Source organism: Plecotus auritus, assembly GCF_963455305.1.
Source record: "Plecotus auritus genome assembly, chromosome: 6".
NCBI lineage: Eukaryota > Metazoa > Chordata > Mammalia > Chiroptera > Vespertilionidae > Plecotus > Plecotus auritus.
The window spans coordinates 45,076,440-45,100,862 of record NC_137773.1 but is presented as its reverse complement, the minus strand read 5'-3'; the positions used below and the strand labels follow the sequence as shown (position 1 = coordinate 45,100,862).

General features: G+C 41.4%; 1 protein-coding gene across 2 annotated transcripts; it reads left to right on the top strand.

Moving 5' to 3' along the window:
- Window positions 1–6,142: 6,142 nt before the first annotated feature.
- PGRMC2 (progesterone receptor membrane component 2) lies at window positions 6,143–23,544 on the top strand. Of its 2 annotated transcripts, XM_080676782.1 has the most exons (4): window positions 6,511–6,946; window positions 20,216–20,371; window positions 21,707–21,734; window positions 21,857–23,098. In XM_080676782.1, the coding sequence occupies exons 1-4, from the start codon at window positions 6,529–6,531 to the stop codon at window positions 21,864–21,866; spliced, it is 612 nt and encodes a 203-aa protein (XP_080532908.1). In that variant the 5' UTR covers window positions 6,511–6,528; the 3' UTR covers window positions 21,867–23,098. The 2 variants fall into 2 exon arrangements, with proteins under 2 accessions (XP_080532907.1, XP_080532908.1); XM_080676781.1 differs by lacking the exon at window positions 21,707–21,734 and having other exon boundaries at window positions 6,143–6,946; window positions 21,857–23,544.
- The last annotated feature ends 879 nt before the right edge of the window (window positions 23,545–24,423 follow it).

Here is a 24,423-nt window from a genome sequence, read left to right as displayed (position 1 = left end):
TGTGTGTGATGCTGGCTCCCATGAGAAAGGGTATAAGAAGAAAGTGGATTGCATGTGCCAAACTTACACATCAGGAAACTTGCTAGTAGCACTGGAATTAAGTATCAGTGTTATGTGAGTGGCACCTCCTCCATACTTCAAGAAACATATGATGTGGGAAAGAAGTGTTTTCCCCTAAAATTGGGAAATGTAACAGAATTACAAGAAACAGTCTCTCTTATTTGAGAAATATTTATTGAGCTCAATTTTCTGAGATAGATTTGCTGGGAGATTCAGAGCTGGATGCTGCCTAACAACCAACCACTAACATTTATAACATATCCATATATGTGAATGTGACATATTTTAGTTTTTTTTTGTTATAACAGTGCTTTACTTCTGGTACCACTTTTGTATTAGTATATATTAAGCTTTGTTTGCTACCAAACACCTCAGTGACTTAGAATAGCATAGATGTATTTCTCATTCATATACGTTAGCCAAAGGCTCTTTTCTGCTTTGTCCTGACTCTACGATCCTATCTGATGGAAATAGCCACTATTTGAGACATTGTTGTTACTGTAGATTAAACAGGGCCACAAATTCTATCAGTTTTCTCCCCAATTCTCATCAAAAGGTGGAGTTTATGTCCCCTTCTCCTGAAACTTAGCTGGCCTTGTGACTGTTTTAACCAATAAAGCAGTGTTATTTCCCTGCCCAAGATCTACAAAAACCGGGAAGTTTTTGCTCTTGCATTTTTGAGAGTCCTAAGCCACCATGTAAGAAACCAGGCTACTCTGCTGGAAAAGCCAATGTGAAGTGAGGCCCTGGAATAACACTTGGCCATTCTAGCATCCCTGTTCTCCAGCCCCAGACAATACCTGGCTGGAACCACATGAGAGACCCCAAGCAAAATTAGGCAACTGTCCATGAACCCATTCAACTTGGGTTTTGTATACCATCAGAGATAATAAAATAGTTACTGGTGGGTGTTTTTTTTTGTTGGTTTTTTTTTACTAATCCTCACTGAGGATATTTTCCCCATCGATTTTCAGAGTGGAAGAGAGGGAGAGAGATATAGCGAATGAAACATCGATGTGAGCGATGTACATCAATTGGTTGCCTGCCCCAACCTGGGCCAGGGATCCAGCCTGTAATCGAGTATATGCCTGTGACCAGAATCAAACCCGAGACTCTTCAGTCTGCAGGCCGACACTCTATCCACTGAGCCAAACCAGCGAGGGCAAACAGTTATTGTTTTAAGTTATTAAATTTGGGGTGGTTTGTTATATAGCAATAGATAACTAAAGTATTACATCACTGTGTCAAAGGAAAGAGACCTTGTGAGAAATTGTACACGCATTCTTAAAGCTTTTGCTTGGAAATGACAAAGATCACTTCTATTTCATTGGCCATGCTGAGTTCAAAGGAGTAGGAAAGTGCAAGTCCAGGGAGACATGCACATAAGGAGGAAAAGGAGAGTAGAAGAGTCAGAAAATAAATGAGGCAAAAGGAGAGTTTCAAGAACAGAATATTCAAGAAGAGCATAAAATAAAAGGCCAAAATTGGTATGGGCAAGGTATTCATAGAAATGCAAAGAGATCAGTGTGGGCTGGTATAGTCAGACATGGGACAGAGGTAGTATTAGAGAAGGAACTGGAAGGTAGCAGAATTTGGATGGTTGGAGAGAGAAGGATACTCTCAATGAGGAAATAGCATGAGTAAATTCTTGGGATGAAGAATGAACTTAGCAATGGGGGGGGGGGGTTGGTGGTATAAGATTAGGTATTGTAAAGGGAAATATATCCCTGCAATAAAGGGTGTGTCAGGCATAACAGAAAAAGTGGATTAGGTTTACTGTGGAAGGGGAGGGCAGAGAAGCTGTTTGTGGTTTTAAAGGAGGCCCATGAGTGCCAACTGAGATATCTGAGTTCTTTCCTTTAAATAGTTGAGCATCACTGGAGATAGGTGCCTGAGTAAAAGAAATCAACATACTAGTTCTTTCATGTGGGAATTAAGGAGGGGAAGACAGAATAGGCCACTGGTTGGACAATTATTGCAGTATTCAAAGCAGGAATATCCTAATGGGAGAGATCATTACCTAAGGGAGAAAAAGGAAGAAGTCTCTCCCAGACTAGATCAGGAGGCTTAGAATGAGAATAAGTTACTCAGAGGACTAAAAAAATAAAAGAGGAAGGGCTTCAAGTGTGGAGAAGCTGAGATAACTATCCTATCTAATAAAAGAGTAATATGCAAATTTACCATCACTCCCCTACACCCACAAGCCACACCCACAAGCCAATCAGGAGCGAGTATGCAAATTAACCCCAACCAAGATGGCTACAGCCACAAAGCGAGCAGGAGGGAGGCTTGGGTTTCCCCAGCGATGGAGGAAGCCAAGCTTTCCACACACCCTGGCGGGCCCAGGCCTCCACTCAAGGCTACAAAGTTTTAATTATAGGAGATAAATAAATCCCAACAAAAATGGCGGCAGCCACGGAGCTGGAGAGAGCAGGGGGCTAGGGTTGCCCCCGGCGATGGAGGAAGCCAAGCTTCTGCAGCCCTGGCCTGTCTTGGCCTCCGCTTAAGGCTACAAAGTTTCAATTATAGAAGATAACTAAATCCCAACAGAAATGGCTGCCACCACAGAGTGAGCAGGAGGCTTGGCCCTGCTCAGGGCTACAAAGTTTCAATTGTAGAAGATAAATAAATCCCAGATACCAGGGCCTCCGCTTGGGTCGCCGGAGGGTATGGCCAGCCTGAAAACCACCACAGGCCCCTCGCCCAGGCCACCCCACGCCCCAAGGGAGCCCCCACCCTGATCCAGGACACCCTTCAGGGCAAACCAGCCGGCCCCCACTCGTGCAGCAGGCCTCTATCCTATCTAATAAAAGAGTAATATGCAGATTGGTCATCACTCCAACACACAAGATGGGTGCCCCCATGTGGTCAAAGATCCTGCCCCCATGTGGACGCAAGATGGCCACCACAAGATGGCCAGCAGGGGAGGGCAGTTGGGAGGGACCAGGCCTGCAAGGGAGGGCAGTTGTGGATGATCAGGCCAGCAGGGGAGGGCAGTTGGGAGGGACCAGGCCTGCAAGGGAGGGCAGTTGGGGGTCACCGGGCCAGCAGAGGAGGGAAGTTGGGGGTGACCGGGCCAGCAGAGGAGGGAAGTTGGGGGTGACCGGGCCTGCAGGGAAGGGCAGTTGTGGGGGGACCCAGGCCTGAAGGGGAGAGCAGTTGGGGGGGACCAGGCCTGCAGGGGAGGGCAGTTAGGGGTGACCAGGCCTGCAGGGGAGGGCAGTTAGGGGCAAGCAGGCCGGCAGGGTAGCACTTAGGCATCAATCAGGCTGGCAGGGGAGTGGTTAGGGGGTGATCAGGCTGGCAGGCAGAAGCGGTTAGGGGTAATCAGGAAGGTAGGCAGGTGAGCAGTTGGGAGCCAGCAGTCCTGGATTGTGAGAGGGCCTAAAGGGGCAGTCGGACATCCCTCGAGGGATCCCAGATTGGAGAGGGTGCAGGCTGGGCTGAAGGACATCCCCCCCCCCATGCACGAATTTCGTGCAGTGGGCCTCTAGTCAAGGGTATAAAAGAAAACATCTAATTTTTTTTTTTTTAAATCTTCACCGGAGAATATTTTTCCCATTGATTTTCAGAGGGGGAGGGAGGAGGAGTAGGGGGAGGGGGAGGAAGGAGGAGGGGGAGGGGAGAAGGGAGAGGAGAGAGGGAGAGGGGGGTGGGGGGAAGAGGGGAGCCAGGAGAGGGGGTGGAGGAAGGGGAGGGGGATGTGAGAGACTCATCTCTCATTAATTGGTTGCCTCCCCAACACGCCCCCATCTGAACAGGAGATGGAGCCTGAAACCCAAGTATGTTGCCCTTGATGGGGAATCAAACCCAAGACCCTTTGATGCTCTAACCACTGAGCACACAAGCCAGGATACAAACATTTAATTTTTTACCTCCCATGGCAGATATTTGTTACCTACCCAACATTCCCCACCCTACTTACTTCCTTGAGAACAGAACAATACTGCTTAATTCCTCTCTTCCCTCCAAACCAATCAAGGAAAAGAAACCTAAAAACTCATAATTCAGCTCCAAAGTAAATCCTGTTTGGTGTAAGCCAGTGGCTCTCAACCAGTACCATCTCTATGGGGAGTGTGTGTGGGGTGAAGGGGAAGTAGGGTTTTTTGTTTTTTTGTGTCACAATACCTCCGGTACATTACCGGCATTTAGTGGGAAGAGACCAATGATGCTAAAGGTCCAGCAATGCAAGCCACAGTCCTGTGTAAGAACTGCCAAAAGCCAGGTAAACACTAACCAATCATGGCAGTCCCATGCTCTTTGTCAGTTACTGCTTTAGGGAACAGCTAGCAACTCAATTCTTTTCAGTAAGATATAAGCAGTGGCCTGCTATGAACTGTGGAGTGGTTTCTTTCTGCCAGTTGATACTGTCCTACTGTATGACACTTAGGACTACTACAGCCATCCCTTCCCCAAAAGCAGTTTCTTCCCAATCTCCCTACTTCCATCATTGGCTTCTCCATTTCCTTTTACAAAGTTCTGAGTCAGTTTTGACCTCTAAACCTTAATCTTAGGATGACCACTCATTCAGATTTGCTTGGGATAACAATGTGATTTTACTTCCGTTCTCCCAGTGTAATTAATATTGCCCTCTTTCACTTCCAAAAATGTTACAGATTGGATGAGTTTAGATTATAGGGTCACTTACTTATTCCCAATTAAATCCTGTTCACTCTGCCTCAAGAAAATACCTCTAAAACAGGGATCAGCAAACTATGGCCTGTGGGCTATTTTTACTTTTATACTTCCAAGGAAGAAAAAAAAAGGGGGGGGGTTTACATTTTTAAATGACTGAAAAAAGCCAATAGAATATTTCATGATACCCCAAATTATATTAAAATTTCAGTATCCACAAATAAAGTTTTATTGGACCCCCGCCATGGGGATTCCTTTATATATATAGTCTTTGGCTGCTTTCTCACTACAGTACAGACTTGACAACACCTACAATATTCATGTTTGGCCCTTTATAGAAAAGCTTGCAGACCCCTGCTCTCTTGCCACCGTGAGTTCTGATTTTCCTTACTTGTTCTGCACATGGGGTAGCCTACTAACTGGGTTCCCATTCTTTCCCCGACTCCACTCCTTCACACACCGGTAGATCTCTCTAGGGAAGTTTTGATCCTGTCATTTGCCCTTTCATTATCTTCAGTGTCTCCGCCAAACGCAGTATGAGGTCAAGCCTAGTTTTCCAGACTTTGCTCCTCTTCACTACTTAAAACCAGAATGAACCACCTGCTGTTTCTCTAACTCCTGTCACACGTCCCACTGCTTGCCCAGGTCTCTCCTCCGTCCCGTGGGTTCCTCAGGTTAAACGAAAACTGTTGCTCCTCCCTCCATACACCTTCACTCGTTCATCGCACCTGAAGTGTACAGCACTTAGTAGTGGGGTGTGGGGTGTGGGGTGTGGGTGGGTGACTCAGCGACACAAAGAAAACTGACCAGGACCAGGGAGACAGCACGTCCGACGAATTGAGTGCGCAAGAGAGGGGCCCGTAATGAGGCTTCAGAGGTGACATTTAAGGCCGGAACTGTAAGGACTCGAGAGACCAAAACTCTAGAAGGGCCACTTCATCTTACGCACTTCTCTGCCACCTTATGTGTCATTTAAGGAATAACGACACCTTTAGCCTAAAGAGAAAATTCTACAACAGCACCCTTGCCCAAACCACCAGGAAGTGGCTGCGCGGGCCAATGTTAAGCGCCCGTAGGTTCCGGGCGCCAAACCACCCCGGTGCGGGCTCCGTGCCCTCTCCGCGCCCCAGGGAGACCAGCGCGTCGCCAAAACTTCTGGGCGGCAGCTTTATCTGCGTGCCCAGGTTCCCTGCTTCCGGGCGGGCGCGACAGCGCCCTGGGGAGAGAGCGGTCCCTCACAGTTTGTGCCAGCAGTTAAAACTGTCGCGACCTCCCACTAGCCACCAGCCCGCGCCCTCAGAAAGGCACCCCCGGCCTGGCCCCACCTCGGCCGCTTCGGAGCACGTGAAGCTCCCGGGCGGAGCGACAGCAAACAGGGGAGTACTAGCGGACGCCTGCTTGGGCGGGGAAAGGAAGCGTTTCCCAGGCGCACGCGCACAAGGGAATTGGGCGGAGCGTTCCTCTCGAAGAGCGTGCGGAGGAATGGGAAGCGCGTGGCGCTCCGGCACCTGCGCACGCACCGTGGCCTCGCCCCGCCCATGCGCGCGCGCGGTCGGCACTACCTATTTTCTTGGGTCCAGCCCCCCTCTTCTACTTCAGAGAGCCGGGAAGTGTGGGGCGAGGTGGGTGGGGCGTTGCACGCGAGCTAGGCCAGCAAAAAAGGGGAGGGGAGGGAGATCCTAGACAACGTTACCCCGTCAACACCCAATCGGGAGCCGGCATGACCCCGCCCCCTGCCCCACGTTATTGGCTGGGAGGCCAGATGGGCGTGGCGGGCCGGGGTTGGGGGAGGGCAGGGGGCGGGGAAGAGGAGGCAGGCGCTGGCGGGCAGTGATGGCGGCGAGTGATGGGGACGTGAAGCTAGGCACCCTGGGGAGTGGCAGTGAGAGCAACAGCGAAGGCAGCAGCGGGAACCCGGGCGGCGCGGGAGCGACAGCAGAAGGGGGCGGCTGGGCGGCAGCGGCGTTGGCGCTTCTGACGGGGGGCGGGGAGATGCTGCTGAACGTGGCGCTGGTGGCGCTGGTGCTGCTGGGGGCCTACCGGCTGTGGGTGCGCTGGGGGCGGCGGGGTCTGGGCGCCGGGGCCGGGTCGGGCGAGGAGAGCCCCGCAGCCGCTTTGCCGCGCATGAAGAAGCGCGACTTCAGCTTGGAGCAGCTACGCCAATACGACGGGTCCCGCACCCCGCGCATCCTGCTCGCGGTCAATGGGAAAGTCTTCGACGTGACCAAAGGCAGCAAGTTCTACGGCCCTGGTAAGGAGGAGCTGGAAGGGCAGGGGAAGACCCCCTGAACCTCAAGCGCTACCCCCTTTTGATGGGGAGGCGCCTGGGCCCCGGGTTAGCTGGCCCAGGCTTGACCCAGCCTCCTCGAAGTCTGGACCTCGCGCCTTAGCTACCGCACCTGGGACGGCCCGCCCCGCGCACACCCCCAGCCGCGGGCACCTCCTGCTTGTCCCCTGAAGTCGGGGGCCCAGTGTTGCCCCAGGAAGCAGCTCTCAGCTTTCATCTTAATCCCATCTCTTTTCTACTCGCCGCCTTTTCTTGGGCTGAATTTTTCAAAATCCTTTTGGTTGTCGCCAATCACGCCTGACCCCTCAAGCTTTCCGGAGCTATCTGACTCCTGGGATGGGTGGGGGCAGCAGGCAGGGGAGATTTCTAAAGGAGAGACCTAAATTTCTAGGCCTTGAAGTTCACAGCTTTTCTCTCTCTCTTTTTGCCACTGATCTCCCTTTCCCCACTACTACTCTCCATAAGGCCACGTTTTAGTACACGTAGTTCCAAGTCCCAACCCTGTAGTCTGTGAAATCTGGGCATATAAACAACACCTCAGACTTTAAAAAAAAAAACAAAAACAGTTTTTGTATGGAGATGCTTTCCAAGATTAACAATGTATGTGGGATGAGGGCAGACCAGAATGAAGATCTTAAGTAAGACTAGCAAGGGTATTCGCCCAGAGTTTTGCGGGTGGAGCTCATACACCCAGCAGGCATGTCAGTCTGATATGTTTTCTCTCTCTCTCTCTCTCTCTCTCTCTCTCTCTCTCTCTCTCTCTCTCTCTCTTTGTAGCACGAAAGCAAGTATTCAAATACACGTTGATAATGACTTACTGTATTTTCACAGAGGAGAACAAAACGTTAAAAAGCTATACATTCATTATCACTCATGCACCAGTTCTGCAAGTTAAACATATTTAGAACTTTGCTTTCAGAGAACCGTGTGTGTAGGATAGTTGGTGTAGAAACCCTTCTTTCACTATGTAGTTATAGCTTACACTTCAGATTATGCCAGTAAGCTTCAGTTGGATCCTGTTGGTGTACCATGAAATTGAGCAACATTGTACATCCTGGCTGTGTAGTAATTAATTCTAAACTTCATTAAAAGTGACAATAAAAGTGTAGTAATGAAATTAGAGACATAGTGAGTTCAAAAAGAGTACATCCAAGCCTTGAAGTCAAGGAGGTTGGCAAGTCTTGAAGACTAGTTGGTTTCCTATTTGATTCAGTCTGTTGGTGCATGAGATTTATTGACACCTGCTAATATATACTTATGATTTCAGTGCTTTGTGGCTGGAAAAGAAGTGTTTTGGTGTGTTGTTTGTTAATTAGAATAGAGATAAGAAATTGGAGATTTTATGTATCAAACTATTTCTTAGTTGCTCGTATTTTTGTGTGTATGTCTACATTCAGCCATACTAGGTCGCAGATAGCTTGTCAAGTATTTGCTTCTACTTACATGAATATGGAAAACAGCTGAAATGGTTAGTACTTTTTGTTATTTACTTAAGAGCATGTGAGACAAGAAAGTAGGGCCAAAGTACAGTATTTAGATGCACAGACCAAATTAGTCCTTAATTTTTTTTTTTTTAGTCAAGATTTACACCATATTTTGTATCTAAAGTTTTTTCCCCATTGATGTTAAAATGTGTGTTCAGTGGTTAGAAATTGTGTTCAGGTTTAGATTTTTAATATGGAGCTTACCAAACTAAAAGATCTGCCTTTGTAGCCCTTGTCTAAACAGACAGTGAAGCAAACATAGTTTTAGTGCAAATAAGCATATTTGTCCTCGCACATTATGCCTTGCCACTATCTGAAAATAGCTAAGAGGGACAGTCATAGACACAGTTTGGCAGCCTCCAGCGGCAAATGTTCTGCAACAGAAATTAAAAATTAAGATAAGAGTCATAGGTGTAATGTAGATAGCCTTCGTGTGGCTTGAGCAGTGAGGGGACTCCTCAGATAACAGCCTAAAGTCAATTTTAGGTTAGCTTCCACCAATTCCCAGCTTAAGAATGATAGACAATTATTTTATTCTAGGTATTTATTTATCAACAACCTAATAGAGATATTAGGAATATTTTATTATTGAAAGGAACCTTAAAGGTAGCTGGCTCATCTTATGGGCTTGGAATATGTAAAAGATGTAGCACTTTGCAAAAATTTTGTAGTGAAATTTTTATGTATCATATATAAGTTCTGTTTTGGTTTAAATTTTTATTTTCATCCTCAAATCAATTAAGCAGTTTTGTAGCAGAATAATTCAGAAGCAGAATAATTCAGAATCCTTATCTGAGAATCTTAATAGCTTAAAAGAATGAGCTAAGGGTGCCAGAAAGGGTGCCAGAAAGCCTAGTTTTTATGCCATACGTAGGCAATACCTACTTCCATTTCACAATAATGGTTTTAGAGTTAAAGAATATTTTCTTTTTTCTCTGTTGAGGATACATTTTTGGTCATTTTTAAAGTTCAGATTCTTTTAAAAAATTAAATAGTGAATTTAGTGGATACGCTCATGTTGGCAAACAATTGGCATTAACTACATTTGTCAATATTAAATTTAGTAACAGTTCAAGCACTTGGCCAGCATGTGAAGAAAGTGGTCATGTGAGAAAATGAAATGTGGGAGGAGAAAGAAAACCAGATTTGTTAAGCACCTACTATATCGGATCCATTAATTTCTCATCTGCACAATGCCTCAGAGAGGTTAGTAGGTGTTCCTGTCCTTCAGGAGTCTGAGGTTTCAGTATTTTGGGTAAATTTGCTAGGCTCATACAGACATGGCACTGAAATACAGATATATTTCACCACCAAGGCTATCTACACTATTTCAGGTAAACTGCTTTTTGGGATAAACTTGTAGAGAATCTATCTTACTGCTGTTTTTTCATACCCTCTCCTAGTTCCCATAAGCATTTAAAGCCTCAAAGAAACACACTTTCATGGCTTTCCGTTGTACTGTCCAATATGATAGCCACAAGCCACATGTTGCTTTTAAAAATTAATTAGATTAAATGTAATTTTGAATTGAGTTCCTCACTCTCACTAGCCACATTTCAGGTGCTCAGTAGCCACAGGGCTATCATTGAACAGTGAAATCCATAAGGTGTTTCCATCTCTGGAGATATTCTCATTTTACAAATGTGGAAATAAACTCCAAGAAGTTTTGCCCACATATTTAGTAAATGGCAAAGCTAGAAATCAAATCCAGTGAACTGGCTTCACAAGCCATCCTCTCCCATTGTATCACAACATAATTTCACAAGTTTCCAGAATCAATAGATTAGGAAGATTCAAACAGATAGTATAATTTTAAATGATTTAATATTACTGCAATGGAACTCTACTAAAAACAATGTTTTTATTCTTTAGTATGGCAAGAGATTTTACAATTTACCTTTCTAATTATTTATCCCACATTTCTGAAATGTAGGTATATTGCTCCTCCCTTATTTCATGTAGAGTATTTTGAAATATACCAACACTGTATTTTCTTCAACTTAACTTTTTTTTTTTTTTAAATATATTTTATTGATTTTTTACAGAGAGGAAGGGAGAGGGATAGAGAGTTAGAAACATCGATGAGAGAGAAACATCGATTCAGCTGCCTCCTCCTGCACACTTCCTACTGTGGATGTGCCTGCAACCGAGTTACATGCCCTTGACCGGAATTGAACCTGGGACTCTTCAGTCTGCAGGCCGACGCTCTATCCACTGAGCCAAACCGGTCAGGGCTCAACTTAACTTTTAAATTACACTGAAAAAAAAAATAAGTCATACATCATGAGATGTCTAATATTTGGGAGGTTGGAGAAGGGAACACATGTGCCATTTAAGTGGTTTTTGTGTTATTGTTGCTTTTTGAGCTTGATCTTCAACATGTTCACTTATAGTTTACAAAACTGCAGTAGAAGCAAAAGTTGTAGCATACAGTCCAGGCCCAACCTGACCTACTCCTTCATGGATGTGTTAATTGACACCACCCTGCTCTCATCCACCTTCTTGCTTCAAAGCCAACTGGGTCTGTTGTTAGGGCTTAAAGTCCATTTACATCCATTATCTACCTGTAAAATAAAAGGATCAGCTTAGTTTTCTGATGAATTTTAATAGTCTGCTCAAATGTATACGTACTAGTTTTTTTCTACAGTGCCTACTTGGTTGGCACTCCTGAGTTCAACATTTGAGGGAATTGTATTTATGTTAAATACTATCTACCTAATAAAAGAGTAATATGCTAATTGACCACACCTTTGCGATACCCACCAGCCAATCAGGGATGGGTATGCAAATTAACCCAACAAAGATGGCAGGTTAATTTGCATATGCAGGCTCCGAGCAGGGGGGACACTTGTGTCATTGCCATGGTGACAACACAAGCGTTCTGCACCACCCCAGCCTTTCAGGGGCTCCAGGCCTCTGGGCATCGTGGTAAGGCAGAAAGGCATCTCTGAGCCACAACTGAAAGGCTGCTCTGGCTAGAGCGATGGCGGTGTCAGCAGCCTGAAGAACGAAGGCCCATTCTTGCACAAATCTTCATTCATGCATCAGGCCACTAGTTGCAAAGTATAAAAAGATAACTTAAAGCATGTATGAGGGCAGAAGATGCTATTAGAGCTGGAAGAGTCGATTTAGTAACATCTGGAGGTAGCCATTCACATTCTTTTAGTAGTTCTTTCAATCCATGACATAGCCCACTCCAGCTTCCACCCCATACCCATGACAGACATCACTAAATAACTGCTGTACTCTTAGAACCTGCATCCTGTCTCAAGATTTTAAATACAGGATTTCAGCTCCATTTTTAAATACTAAGAAGGAGTTGCCTGTACATTACAGTCCTACCTACTTACTAGTTCTCAGATTTGACTTCAGCCTTTATTTGATTGGTATTACCTCATCATTGTTTCTTTTTCCATCCTTTTACTTTCAATCAATCTGTGTTATGTTTTATTTTTCACTTACAAATAACCAATAGCTGGATTTTTTTTCACTGAATCTGTTATCAACATAATGTCTCTTTTTTTTAACACTATGTCTCTTAATAGCTTAGTTTAATCACTATTTGTGTAGTCATTACTCGTTATTTAGATTTACTTTTGCCATTTTATTTACTTATTTCTCTTTGTCATACTTTTCTTTGCCTCTTTTTACCACCTTTTGTCCTTCTCAGATCAATTTTTAAAAATTATTTCCCTTGCCGAAACCGGTTTGGCTCAGTGGATAGAGCGTCAGACTGCGGACTGAAGGGTCCCAGGTTCGATTCCAGTCAAGGGCATGTACCTGGGTTGCGGGCACATCCCCAGTGGGGGGTGTGCAGGAGGCGGCTGATCGATGTTTCTCTCTCATCGATGTTTCTAACTCTCTGTCCCTCTCCCTTCCTCTCTGTAAAATATCAATAAAATATATTTAAAAAAAAATTATTTCCCTTTTTCTTCTCTACTAATTTGGATGCATTCTATTTCTGTTCTTTGGTGATTTCCTTGAGTTTTTGCTAGAGACACTATTCTTCTGAACAAGATAAGAATTTTAGCCAAACATTTTTATGTGAATTAGGAAAAAAACCTCTCTTTTTAAGACACTTAACTGGCATTTGACAGAATATTTCTTAATAAATATTCAAAACTACCATGTATACAAATGAAGTTGTGTAGTATACAGGCATATGCCATGGCCCTGGTGACAAAGCTTTAACTCTGATCTCTCTCCAAGCCTATTTTCTTTTTTAATGCTTTTTGTTTTTTTTTGTTTTTTTTTAATGATTTCAGTGGAAGGGAGGGGATGAGAGAGAATCATTGATTGGCTGCCTCCTCCATATCCTACACTGGGAATCGACAACTCGGGCCATGTGCCTTGACCGGGAATCGAACAGTGACCTCCTGGTTCATATGTCAATGCTCAACCACTGAGCCATGCTGGTCCGGCTCAGTGTTACTGATATCAGACTCTTAGTTCCACTTTATTTTTTTAAACTTAACCCCCAAATTGGTTAAATTACTATTGCCTTTTTATCAATAGTCAACGTAGTTATTTTCTTTATTCACTTCTCTCTGTTGCATCTTATTTCTTCAGGGTTCAGTTTTCATTTTAATGAAGTATGTCCTATAGTTATTTCATTGCTAGAAAAAAAAATTCTGTTTCTATCTTCCCTCACTCTGGAATGATAGTATAATTGTAGATATTGTACCTAAAATCTTAAGTGGTATAATGCCACTGTCTTCTACTTCTCTTTAAGTCTACTCTTGGTTGGTTTTTCATTCCTTTAATATGTCTTTTCCCTTTGGTTGTATAGCAGGTCCTCAAATAACTATTTTGTTCAACTTTGTTTTATTATAACATTGATGAGAAAAAAACTTGTTTGTGGAGTTTGCGTATTCTCCCCATGGGTTTTCTCTAGCGACTCTGGTTTCTTCTGCGCGTTAGATGAATTTGTTGGTGTGTCTTCATTGTGCTGGTCTGAGTGAGTGTGGGTGTGAGCGGTCCAGTGATGAATGGGGGACAAGTCCAACACTTGGGTTGAAAAGAATTCTCTTGTTTTATTCATCTTTCTTAAATTACATATAGCTCACATTTATTTCAGTGTTTAATATTACAAGTGGTTTGAGTCTTTATTTAGAAGTTTGGTGATGTTTTCCTGACCAGAAATATGTCATAGGAACTTAACTCTTGCTTATGTCAGTTAACTTATGATAAAACTGATTTTGTTGTACATCATTTCACTTAGAGTCACAGTTTCCAAGAACCTGTGGATGACATTAAGTGAGAACTTGCTATAGTTGAGACTTTTTCCCCTTTGTGTTTTTTTTTAATTGATTTTAGAGAGGGGGAAGGGAAGAGAGACAGAGAAGGAGAGAAAGAAACATCTGTTTGTTGTTCCAGTTATGTATGTATTCATTGGTTGATTCTTGTGTTTTGCCCTGAGGCGGCGGGGGGGGGGAGGGGGGCGGGGGGGGGGGGCTCAACCCACAACCTTGGCATAACTGGACAGGGCTCTAACCTACTGAGCTACAAGGCCTCCTGTTTGGTTTTGGAGTTCTCTTTCACTAGGATTTGTACAGGCAGCAATTTTATTTATTTCAGACTCTACTAAAAATCTGAAGATGTGTACCTTTCATTTGTTTTAGAAAATGTGAGCCCATTATTTTTTTCAATTATTGCTTCTCTCATTCTCTTTAGTCCTTCCTCTGGAGCTCAGATACACATTATCTTTTCGTTCTTTCCATCATGTCAGTTAATCTTTCCTTTTGATCTATCTCTTAATTTCTTAATAATGTTAAGCAAACATACTATTCTTTAAAACTGCTTCTATTATTCTTTGGATGCCAGTTCTCACATCTGTTAAATGTACTCACTCCTCCATGGTGTTTCTTCATGTAGTTTATAATTTTCATTGCAAATTTTCCTTCAGCAATCAGTATCTTTTTGTTTCTTGGGGTATTTTCTGTGATGTTCCATGAGCCCTGGGTTGTGGAAATCTTAACTGTAGAGAGATTTGAGGTATGTTTCAAAATAAAGCCTAATGGAAAACAAAACAGTATTTTTTATTAGGTAATATATGCTCAAGACAGAACATTTAAAAGGTATATAGTGAAAAATAAGTCTCCTTCCCATAACCCCACCCACCATATTCCGCTCCCTAGGGGTGAGGAACCAGTCCGAGTATTGTTCTAGAGTGTTCTCTGCAAGTGGAAGCATGTGGATTTGTACTTTTCTTCCCCACACTAATTGTAGCATACTATACAAACCTTTAACAATATTTTAATATCTTGACAGCCTTTCATATCAGTATAAAGAGAGCCATCTCATTATTTTAAATATATGCATAATGAATATATTGTAACTTAACAGTCTACTATTTTTTTAATGTTTTTCTTTAAATATTTTTATTGCTTTCAGAGAAGGAGAGAGAGAGAAACATCAATGATGAGAGAGAACTGCATGCCCCCTACTGGGGCTTGAGCCCATAAGCCAGACATGTGCCCTTGACTGGAATCCGGAATCAAACCTGGGACCCTTCCGTCCACAGGCCAACATTCTATACTGAGCCAAACTGGCTAGGGCTGGTTTTGTTGGGGTTTTTTTTAGTTCCATTTGGATTTTATTTTATTTGAATGTGTGAAATAAGGATTTGGCTTTTTTTTTTATTATTGACCTTTCACAGAGAGGAAGGGAGAGGGATAGAGTCAGAAACATCAATGAGAGAGAGACATCGATCAGCTGCCTCCTGCACACTCCCTACCTGGTATGTGCCTGCAACCAAGGCACACGCCCCTGACCGGAATCGAACCTGGGACCCTTCACTTCACAGGCCGATGCTCTATCCACTGAGCCAAACTGGCTAGGGCTGGCTTTTGTTTTTTGACCGAATGCTATTCAGTTATCCCACCACCATTCATAGAATAACTTTTTTCCCTTCAACACTTTTTTCTTATATTTTTTATTGATTTCAGAGAGAGAGAGAGAGAGAGAAACATCAATGATGAGAAAGAATCATTGATCGGTTGCCTCCTGCACATGCCCTACTGGGGCTCGAGCCCATGTGCTCTGACCGGAAATCGATCCATGACCTCCTGGTTCATAGGTTGATGCTCAACCACTGAGCCATGCCATTGGGGCTCCTTCAACACTTGGTATTACCTTTACTATTTACTAAATTTCAATAGGTAATATTTAAGTCCATATTATTTTTTTCATCTTAGAATTCTCATTCTACATGGGCTATGTAAACTGTAGTATCAAAATACTGGAATCATTAACATACAAATTTGTTATATAAAAAGGGGTAGTGGAATGGGAAGATTTGCTGACTTCTCAGTGTGCTTCTGGTTGTGTAATGAATGCAGAGAAATGTACTCTAATTAGACCTCAAATCATCCTCTCTCTGAAAAACATCCAATTCCAATTCTAGTCTTTTTTAAAAATTATTTTTTAAATCTTTATTGTTGAAAGTGTTATATATGTCCCTTTTTCCCCCCCATCAACCCCCTGCAGCCCACCCCACCCTCCACCCCAGGCCCTCACTACCCCACTGTCTGTGTTCATGGGTTATGCATATATGCATATGAGGTCTTTGGTTGATTACCTTCTACCCCACCTCCCCACCCCTCCCCACCCCCGTCTTCCCTCTGAGATTCTGCACTCTGTTCCATGCTTCCATGTCTCTGGATCCACTCCATTCATCAGTTTATTTTGTTAATTAAATTCCACATATGAATGCGATCATGTGATACTTGCCTTTCTCTGACTGACTTATTTCACTTAGCATGATGCTCCCTCCATGCTGTCTCAAAGGGTAAGAGGTTCTTCTTTGTTACTGCTGCATAGTATTTCATGGTATAGATGTACCACAGCTTTTTTATCCACTCATCTACTGATGGGCACTTGGGCTGTTTCCAGATCTTAGCTATTGTAAATTGTGCTGCTCTGAACATAGGAGTGCATACATTCTTTCTGATTGGTGCCAACTCTAGTTCTTAATGTTATGTTCTTTATGGTCTTACAGGAAAGAGTAAAGAGAACTTACCAAAACACCTTCCAGAAGCTAAATGCTTCCTGAGGGAAATTTTAAACTGTGGAGAAGATTGCTTAATATAGTTTGGAGAGTGGGTAATTAAGTTAATCACTGAATCATTCTTGTCCAAGAGTTAGCAAAACATTTTGCATAGAGTTAGGTTTGGATTACTAACTGTGGATTCACATTCACTCTTACTAAGTTAGCCATCTAAAACCAGAAAAAATAACATGTTTTATGAAGTTTTGTTCTTATTCATTTATTGTTGAGACCTCTTTTGGAAAGTTAGCAGAGAAGTTTGCTAGAGAAGACACTGATATATATTAATACTAGTGGCCTGGTGCACGAAATTCGTGCACGGGGTGGGGTTGTCCCTCAGCCCGGCCTGCACCCTCTCCAATCTGGGACCCCTCAGGGGATGTCCGACTGCCCGTTTAGGCCCTATCCCAAGCTTCCTCCGTCACCGGGGGTGACCCAAGCCTCCCACCTGCTCTGGCTGGCTCTGTGGCTGCCGCCATCTTTGTCCCACTAATTTGCATATTCCCTCCTGATTGGCTATAGGCATCGCAGAGTGATGGTCAATTACCATATTACCCTTTTATTATGTTAGATACTCAAAGATAGACGGTTTTCCAATTTCTGTTTTTATAATATTCATGTTTTCTTCTCTCCTTTTTACCACTTAGATGTATTTTAAGGTTTATACTCTTAAGTGCCCTAAGTAGATTGACTTATAGGCTAGGGAGGTATAACAAAATGCTAAGAAAACTTGTTAGTGTCTATAGCTTTTTTGTTAATTCTCTTTCATTTTGATATAATAGAATGATTAAATAAATTCAGTGGGAAAGTATATAACTATAACATGATAATTGTGATATACCTAATGTTAAGTAGCAAAATAAAAAATACTTAAGAATGGGGGAAGCATGATAAAAAAAAAATACAGTACTGGAGGTATCACCTTTATTTTAATATTAATGTGTCAATACCTAATAATGCTACTTTTAAATATTATTGCTAAGAACCACTTTTAGGTGCATATAGTAAACTTTTCAGACAATGAGTTTGTTACATTCTTTATGGTGCAGTGATTTCTATCATCCAAAGTAATGTTTAGATTTTTGTCTATTTAAAATTTTGAATTATCTAAAAGATACAGATGCTTTTCTAACTCATAACCTTTAATTTCCTAAATATTTCCAATGTGAATGTGTGTATAATAATCATTATTCTGCTAATTTAAAAATCAAGGAATTTCCAGTTTTTTCTACTTGTTTACTTCTCATTAGAAAATACTTTATTCAGTTAACTGGATGGGAGCTCTCTTACCACTCTGTTGTTCAGTTAAGCCAGTAATTCTGGTTTAAAAATTATTTTCTCTAAATTACCTCTGCCATGTATGGATAACTTTCAGTCTCAGGAAAGGTATTTTTTTTTTTAATTACATATTTTGGAAATCTTATTTATTAGTACGTAATTCTTTTTTTTTTTTTTTAATGTATTTTATTGATATTTTATGGAGAGGAAGGGAGAGGGATAGAGAGTTAGAAACATCGATGAGAGAGAAACATCGATCAGCTGCCTCCTGCACACCTCCTACTGGGGATGTGCCCGCAACCTAGGTATGTGCCCTTGACCGGAATCGAACCTGGGACCTTTCAGTCCGCAGGATGACGCTCTATCCATTGAGCCAAACCGGTTTCGGCAGTACGTAATTCTTAAAACAACATTTTAAATGGAAAAGTCTGCAATCTAACATAAAGAGAGAAAACTCTTGAAAGATTATTTTTGAAATAAATTTTTCAATAGCCAGACCTTACCAATTATATGAAGTAAAGATTTCTTCTCCATTCCCCAGAAATATTGCCACTGTTAAGTGTTTGGTCTGTATTCTTCCTGGTGTTTTCCATGCATATACAGAGTTTAAAGTGTGCATACATGTATATTCTTTAATTCAGAGTGAATCATAATCCTATATAATAAAAGCCTAATATGCAAATCGACTGAACAGCAGAACAACCGGTGGAATGACTGGTTGCTATGACACGCACTGACCACCAGGGGGCAGACACTCAACACAGGAGCTGCCCGCAGGCCCCAGGCCAGCCAAGGCGAGTGCCAGCGAGGGCCCCCCAATCGCCCCACTGGTTGCCCTGCAGAGGGAGGTGACTGGCGGCGGGGGGGCAGGGCCAGCAAGCAGACAGCACCAGGCTGGCCAACTCGGGTGCCAGGGGGTGCCCCCTGATTGCCCTGCTGGTCGCCCCACAGATCGGCTCTGATCGCCGACCAGGCCTAGGGACCCTACCCATGCACAAATTTCATGCATTGGGCCTCTAGTCCTATATAATAACAGGCTAATATGCTAATTAGATCAAACAGCAGAACAACCTTCCGGACTACCTTCTGGATGAAGCCAGGGCTGTGAAGGCCAAGGCAGCCGGAGCTGCAAGGGCTGAACCCCTTGCACGAATTTCATGCATCAGGCCTCTTGTATATATATATCTACATATGTCTGTATGTTCTTCTGAATTGCATTTTTCAGTTAATATATCATGGACTTCTATGTCTGTACATATAGTTACCTCATTCTCTTTGGTAGCTGTATACTACATTAAGTTAACATACTAATATTTATTTAACCAATTTCTTGATATAGAAAATTAGGTTGTTTCAGTTATATTAGTATATATTTTAAATAACTGAAGTCTCTTTTTAATCTATACTTACAGTAGGTGTAGACTTTGCTTACCATAAGTGAATCTGTTTAAAGGGTCAAAAGCTGGTTTCTCCTTATTTCAAATTGCACCTAATTCATTTGGAAGAAATGTATCATGTTCCTACTTCATGCCAATTATTGTGCTAGGCATTGAGGATACAGAGATGAGTAAGATAGTTTTTGCTCTCAAGGACAAACTTTGGGAATGGCTCACTCCGTCAGCATATAAATCATGCCATTCCTCCTTAGAGAGGGTGGTTCCTAATTCCTTGGACAAAATGCTAATAATTTTGTGTCAATCAGAAGAACTGTTCTTTATAAAGCCACTGTTTTCCAAAAGTCATGGTAAATGAAAACCATTATTTTCTTTAATAACTTTTCATAGTTTATATAGATAATTTTGAGTATATTATGGTAATTGGGTGGTATTTATTTTGAAAACGGGTCATATTTCTGATCAGGCCATTTATTTAGCAAAGAGTTGTTGAACATCACACATGGACTGGGCACTGAAGTAGTCAGTGAGGATACAAAGATGATTCAGTCTCTGTCCTCATAGAATTTTAACCTACATTGGGTAGGAGAAAAAAAAATGTTTTAGATTCACAATCACTTGAGTCTTTACATAGTACTTACCAGTGGATGTTCTGTCAATTATTTTTAGATGCCACAATTAATAACCATCAGTAAAGCATCATTTGGAAGCCAACTAGCTTCCAAACCTAATTGCTGAAATAATCTATTCTCCCCCAAGCACAGCACTCTCTTCATCATTGAATACAAGTTTTAGGGTATATGAAATAATTGAAATTTAAGGTTTCCATTTTCAGTGAAAGGCTTTACTTTGTCAAAAGGCAGATTCCAAGAAATTTCCTCTCATCCTATCTAGTATCTGTGCATGTTTTGAAGTTAAGGCTGTTACCAAATATGAATCATTATGAGCTTTCTTTTATTTGACTTTTTCCTTTGAGACACTTTAAAATATTGTTAGGCTATCTAAATATAATTTCTTTTTCCCCCCGCAGCGGGTCCATATGGAATATTTGCTGGTAGGGATGCCTCCAGAGGACTGGCGACATTTTGCCTAGATAAAGATGCACTTAAAGATGAATATGATGATCTGTCAGATTTGAATGCTGTACAAATGGAAAGTGTCCGAGAATGGGAAATGCAGTTTAAAGGTACCTTCATTTTTTGGGGTTTTTTGGAAATACTCAGTCTTTGGCCAAAGAAAGTGAATGCTATTTCACATTCTTTAGGAGCCCAAGGATCCCATATGTTTTCATCACTATCATTATTTGATAGAGCAATATGATTGTTACATGTGATTTATAAAATCCATATTTAAACATTGACTTGTTACAAACTATAAGTCTAACAAAAATTGTAATACCTTGAGTGGTATAAGGCTTATTTATTAAGGCATAGTTTTAAAAAAATATATAGGCTTATATTTAAAACTGAACTGATTACTAATATTATAATTATAATTTATTCTAAATGATTTTTTTTTTCAATCTTACCATCGAACTATATGGGGAAAATCTCATTTCTCCTTCTTATACCCTTGCGACATCAATTATTACCACCTATGTGACACTTGGACCTATGTGACCTTTGGATCCCTTGGAACAGTTCTTATAGCTTCTTGGCACTTGTACTGGTTCTACTGCATAAAGCAGTCCTATCTTATCCTCTTGGTTTGTGAGTTAATTCAATTAACATAGGTTCAAATTCCTAACCAAGAAATTACTGACTGTGTATCAACTTGGACATAGCAGTGTTCTACATGAAACACCTGGTGACATAAAAACAAGTAATGTAGCCCTAGCCAGTTTGGCTCAGTGGCTGGAGCATCGGCCTGTGGACCGAAGGGTCCCAGGTTCGATTCCAGTCAAGGACATGTACATCAGTTGCAGGCTCCTACTGGGCCTGGGCCCAGGTCAGGGCGAGTGCAAGAGGCAACCAATTGATGTGTTTCCCTCACATCGGTGTTTCTCTCTGTCTTTCCCTCTCTTCCACTCTCTCTAAAATCAATGGAAAAATATCCTCGGGTGAGAATTTAAAAAACAAAAAACAAGTAAAGTAACAGATCTAAGAGGAGAATTTAATAGAAAAAAGAATAGTACATTTTTATTTCATCTCAGTTCTATATAAACCCTAATATACTTTTAAATCTATATTTAATAGATTTTAAATAACTTGGAAATTCCCTACGTTGCCAACTTGTTTCTTTATATTTTGGGCTATTAAGATTTAAAGAACTATTCTAAAACCCACAGTACACAATAGAGTTAGACCAGATTAAGACTGCATATCTCTCTCCAGGCCTAACCCAAGAGCCTGGGATAAGTAGCTCCAAGATGGGTTCTGGACATACATATATATTTTTTAAACTCTCTTAAGTGATTCTGATACAGTGTCCGTGATTACGAAGTGGTAGTATGGAGCACTCTCCTGCAAAGCACAATTCCAAAGCTTCATAAATTCCCTAATCCTGTTTTCTTTTATTCAAGCCTTACATGAGTACAAAGACCAGCCAAGGTGAGCAGTAGGAAAAATGTAGCTTATTCTATATCATTCCAGAAGAGGCAAGTGCCTTCTGTGCTGTACAGTGGAATAGTGAAACATTTTATTGCTACTGATTTTCTTTTGATGTCTTTCAGAAAAGTATGATTATGTAGGCAGACTGCTAAAACCAGGAGAAGAACCATCAGAATATACAGATGAAGAAGATACCAAGGATCACAATAAACAGGATTGAACTTTGTAAACAACTAAAGTCAGGGGCCTTCAGAACTGCGATTCTTACTCCCTTTCACAGAATGTCCAGCGTCTTTGGGTTTGGTTCACCTGCTGCAAAAAACATTCAACAGATTGTGTACAAGCTAAATCTCACTATGAAGTTTTGAAAACTAGACATTATTTATGCTGCCAAACTCATTTGTTACAGTTGTTTGTAATGTCTGGTTGGGGCTTCATCCTGAAAAGGAGACAGGAATTATTTTTTATAGAGCAAGAAAGTTACAAGGTTGCTTTTCTTATTTTTAAAAAAATCAAAGACAACCAGATATGTATTTGCTACTTAAGTATACAAATCTCAAAAACAACAAGGGATTCCTATTGCCTTTGCTGTGCTTTTGTTTTGGTATTGAGGGAGGTAGGAGACCTGGGCAGGAGAAGGCGGGGTGCATGTCAATGTGAGTAGTTTAGACCAGCGGTCTCCAACCTTTGGGACCTTGCAGACCACCGATTGGTGACCGCTGGTTTAGGCTACTGAAACATGCAAATGTGAATTCCCAAACTTTTATTTTTGTGTTTTGTCAGGGAAAAGGGAAAAAAAAAAACTTCATTACTAAGAAATCTTTGCATATTAGGAGACAGGATTTCAAGTTAAAGAACCCCAACAGTAAGATCATTTGAAACTAGTTTTCATCCCTTCCCTTCACCTAGATCAAATCAATATTACTTGTGCCTTATTTCACTTACATAGACTTGAATTATTTTTAGGGAAAGCCCCTATGTGAATTCAGAAGTCACTACAAGCAGCATTGAGACCGAAGTTGGAATCTTCTGTTGACCGCAAAACCTTGTCATTCTGTGTATATAGAATGTAAAAGGAATATTCAGTGTTACTGCCATATATGTTAATATACACAAACTTAAATTAGCATGTTAATGGCCAAATGCATTCCCCCATGCTTTTTTCAAAAAAATTAAAAACCAAATCAACAACTCTATCCCCCAATAGCTCCCTAATCTTAGGACTCTGTGACCCTCACAGCTCACTAGTGTGGGTCCATGGGGCCGTAGTATGGATGTTGTATGGGTGTGTCTTAATGTGTGAGAGCGCCTTGGGAGGGACTCTGCAGATATGTAAATACCAGTACTGTTTTAATAAAGCATGTAAAATAAACCAAAATAAGCTTGAGTTGGACTTTATATACTAACTGTAAGCCAGTGCATTATGTGGTAGTCAAGATTGTGCATTTGATTCAAGATGAGGAAACGTCTTGGAAATGAAAAAGCAAAGACTGGTTAACCAAGTTGTACACATTGTACCACATTCACTGTAACTTTAGGAAGAAATTCCACTTTGTGGAACACTCTCAAGAAATCTGAGATTATTCAGGTAAGAATTGATATATAAAAAATGTACATATTCTTTATATTTTGATGCCAACTAATACTAGAAGTAACAGCACTCCAGGTGGTTGTTATTGGACACAAAACAATGAGGGTATTATAACAATAGGTATTAAATGCTTCTCTTGTTAGTTTGAAAAAGTTCTTATATGTCAGATATGTGATTTCATCATCACTATTTGGTTCTTGGTTGGGGATAAATTACACCAAAAAAGACATTTTATAAGTCATGAGTTAAAGAAAAGTCTTCTATTGCGTTATGAGTATGATAAATGCAGAAGCCATCAAAGAAAGGGGGAACTTTAATTGCAATAATAAGCTAACGTATGTAAAATACAGCAGGTCCTCGAATAACATTGTTTTCATTATAAGGTTGAGGAGATGCTGTAGAAACTTAAGTGTTGTTTATATCAATTAGTCTATGGTAAAACTGGTTTCATTATATGTCATTTAAAGTTGCAGAACCTATCGATGTTAAGTGAGGACTTACTGTACTACATTCTATCATATTCAGTCTTGGAATGTTTTGTAGAAAATGATAGACTTCAGCCAAATCTTAGCTGAAGACTGGTTGTAAAGATGAAGAATGCTAGTAAATGCTTTGTGTGTTTTTATGTAAAATATTTTCTAAACAGATTTGTTAAAGTATTTGTCTTCTGTATTAATATATAATATGAATATATATATGAATATACATATTCATATATATGTGAATCATTTGAGCCTGAAGTTCAGAAATATACACTTGTGAATACAGAAACCCTAAATATTCATGCAGTGAAAATTATATAGTATGTTAAGAAAAATGAGTAATTTTGTGTTTTGGACTCAAAATAAACCATGTTCTACAGACAATTCCTCATTTTCAGTTGAGTGTTTCTCATTTTCAGGCAGTGTGTTGAGCAGGTGTTGAGTAAGGGGTCAGGAGCTGTGATGGTATTGTTGCTGTTGTTTTCCCCTTAGCCACTATTTCCCTAACTTGCCTGATTATTAGAACAACTTGGGATGCTAAAAATACAAAACCTTGGATTCAAATCCAAACCTACACCCACTGGGCTAGAGTTGAAAGAGAACAGGTCTCAGACTA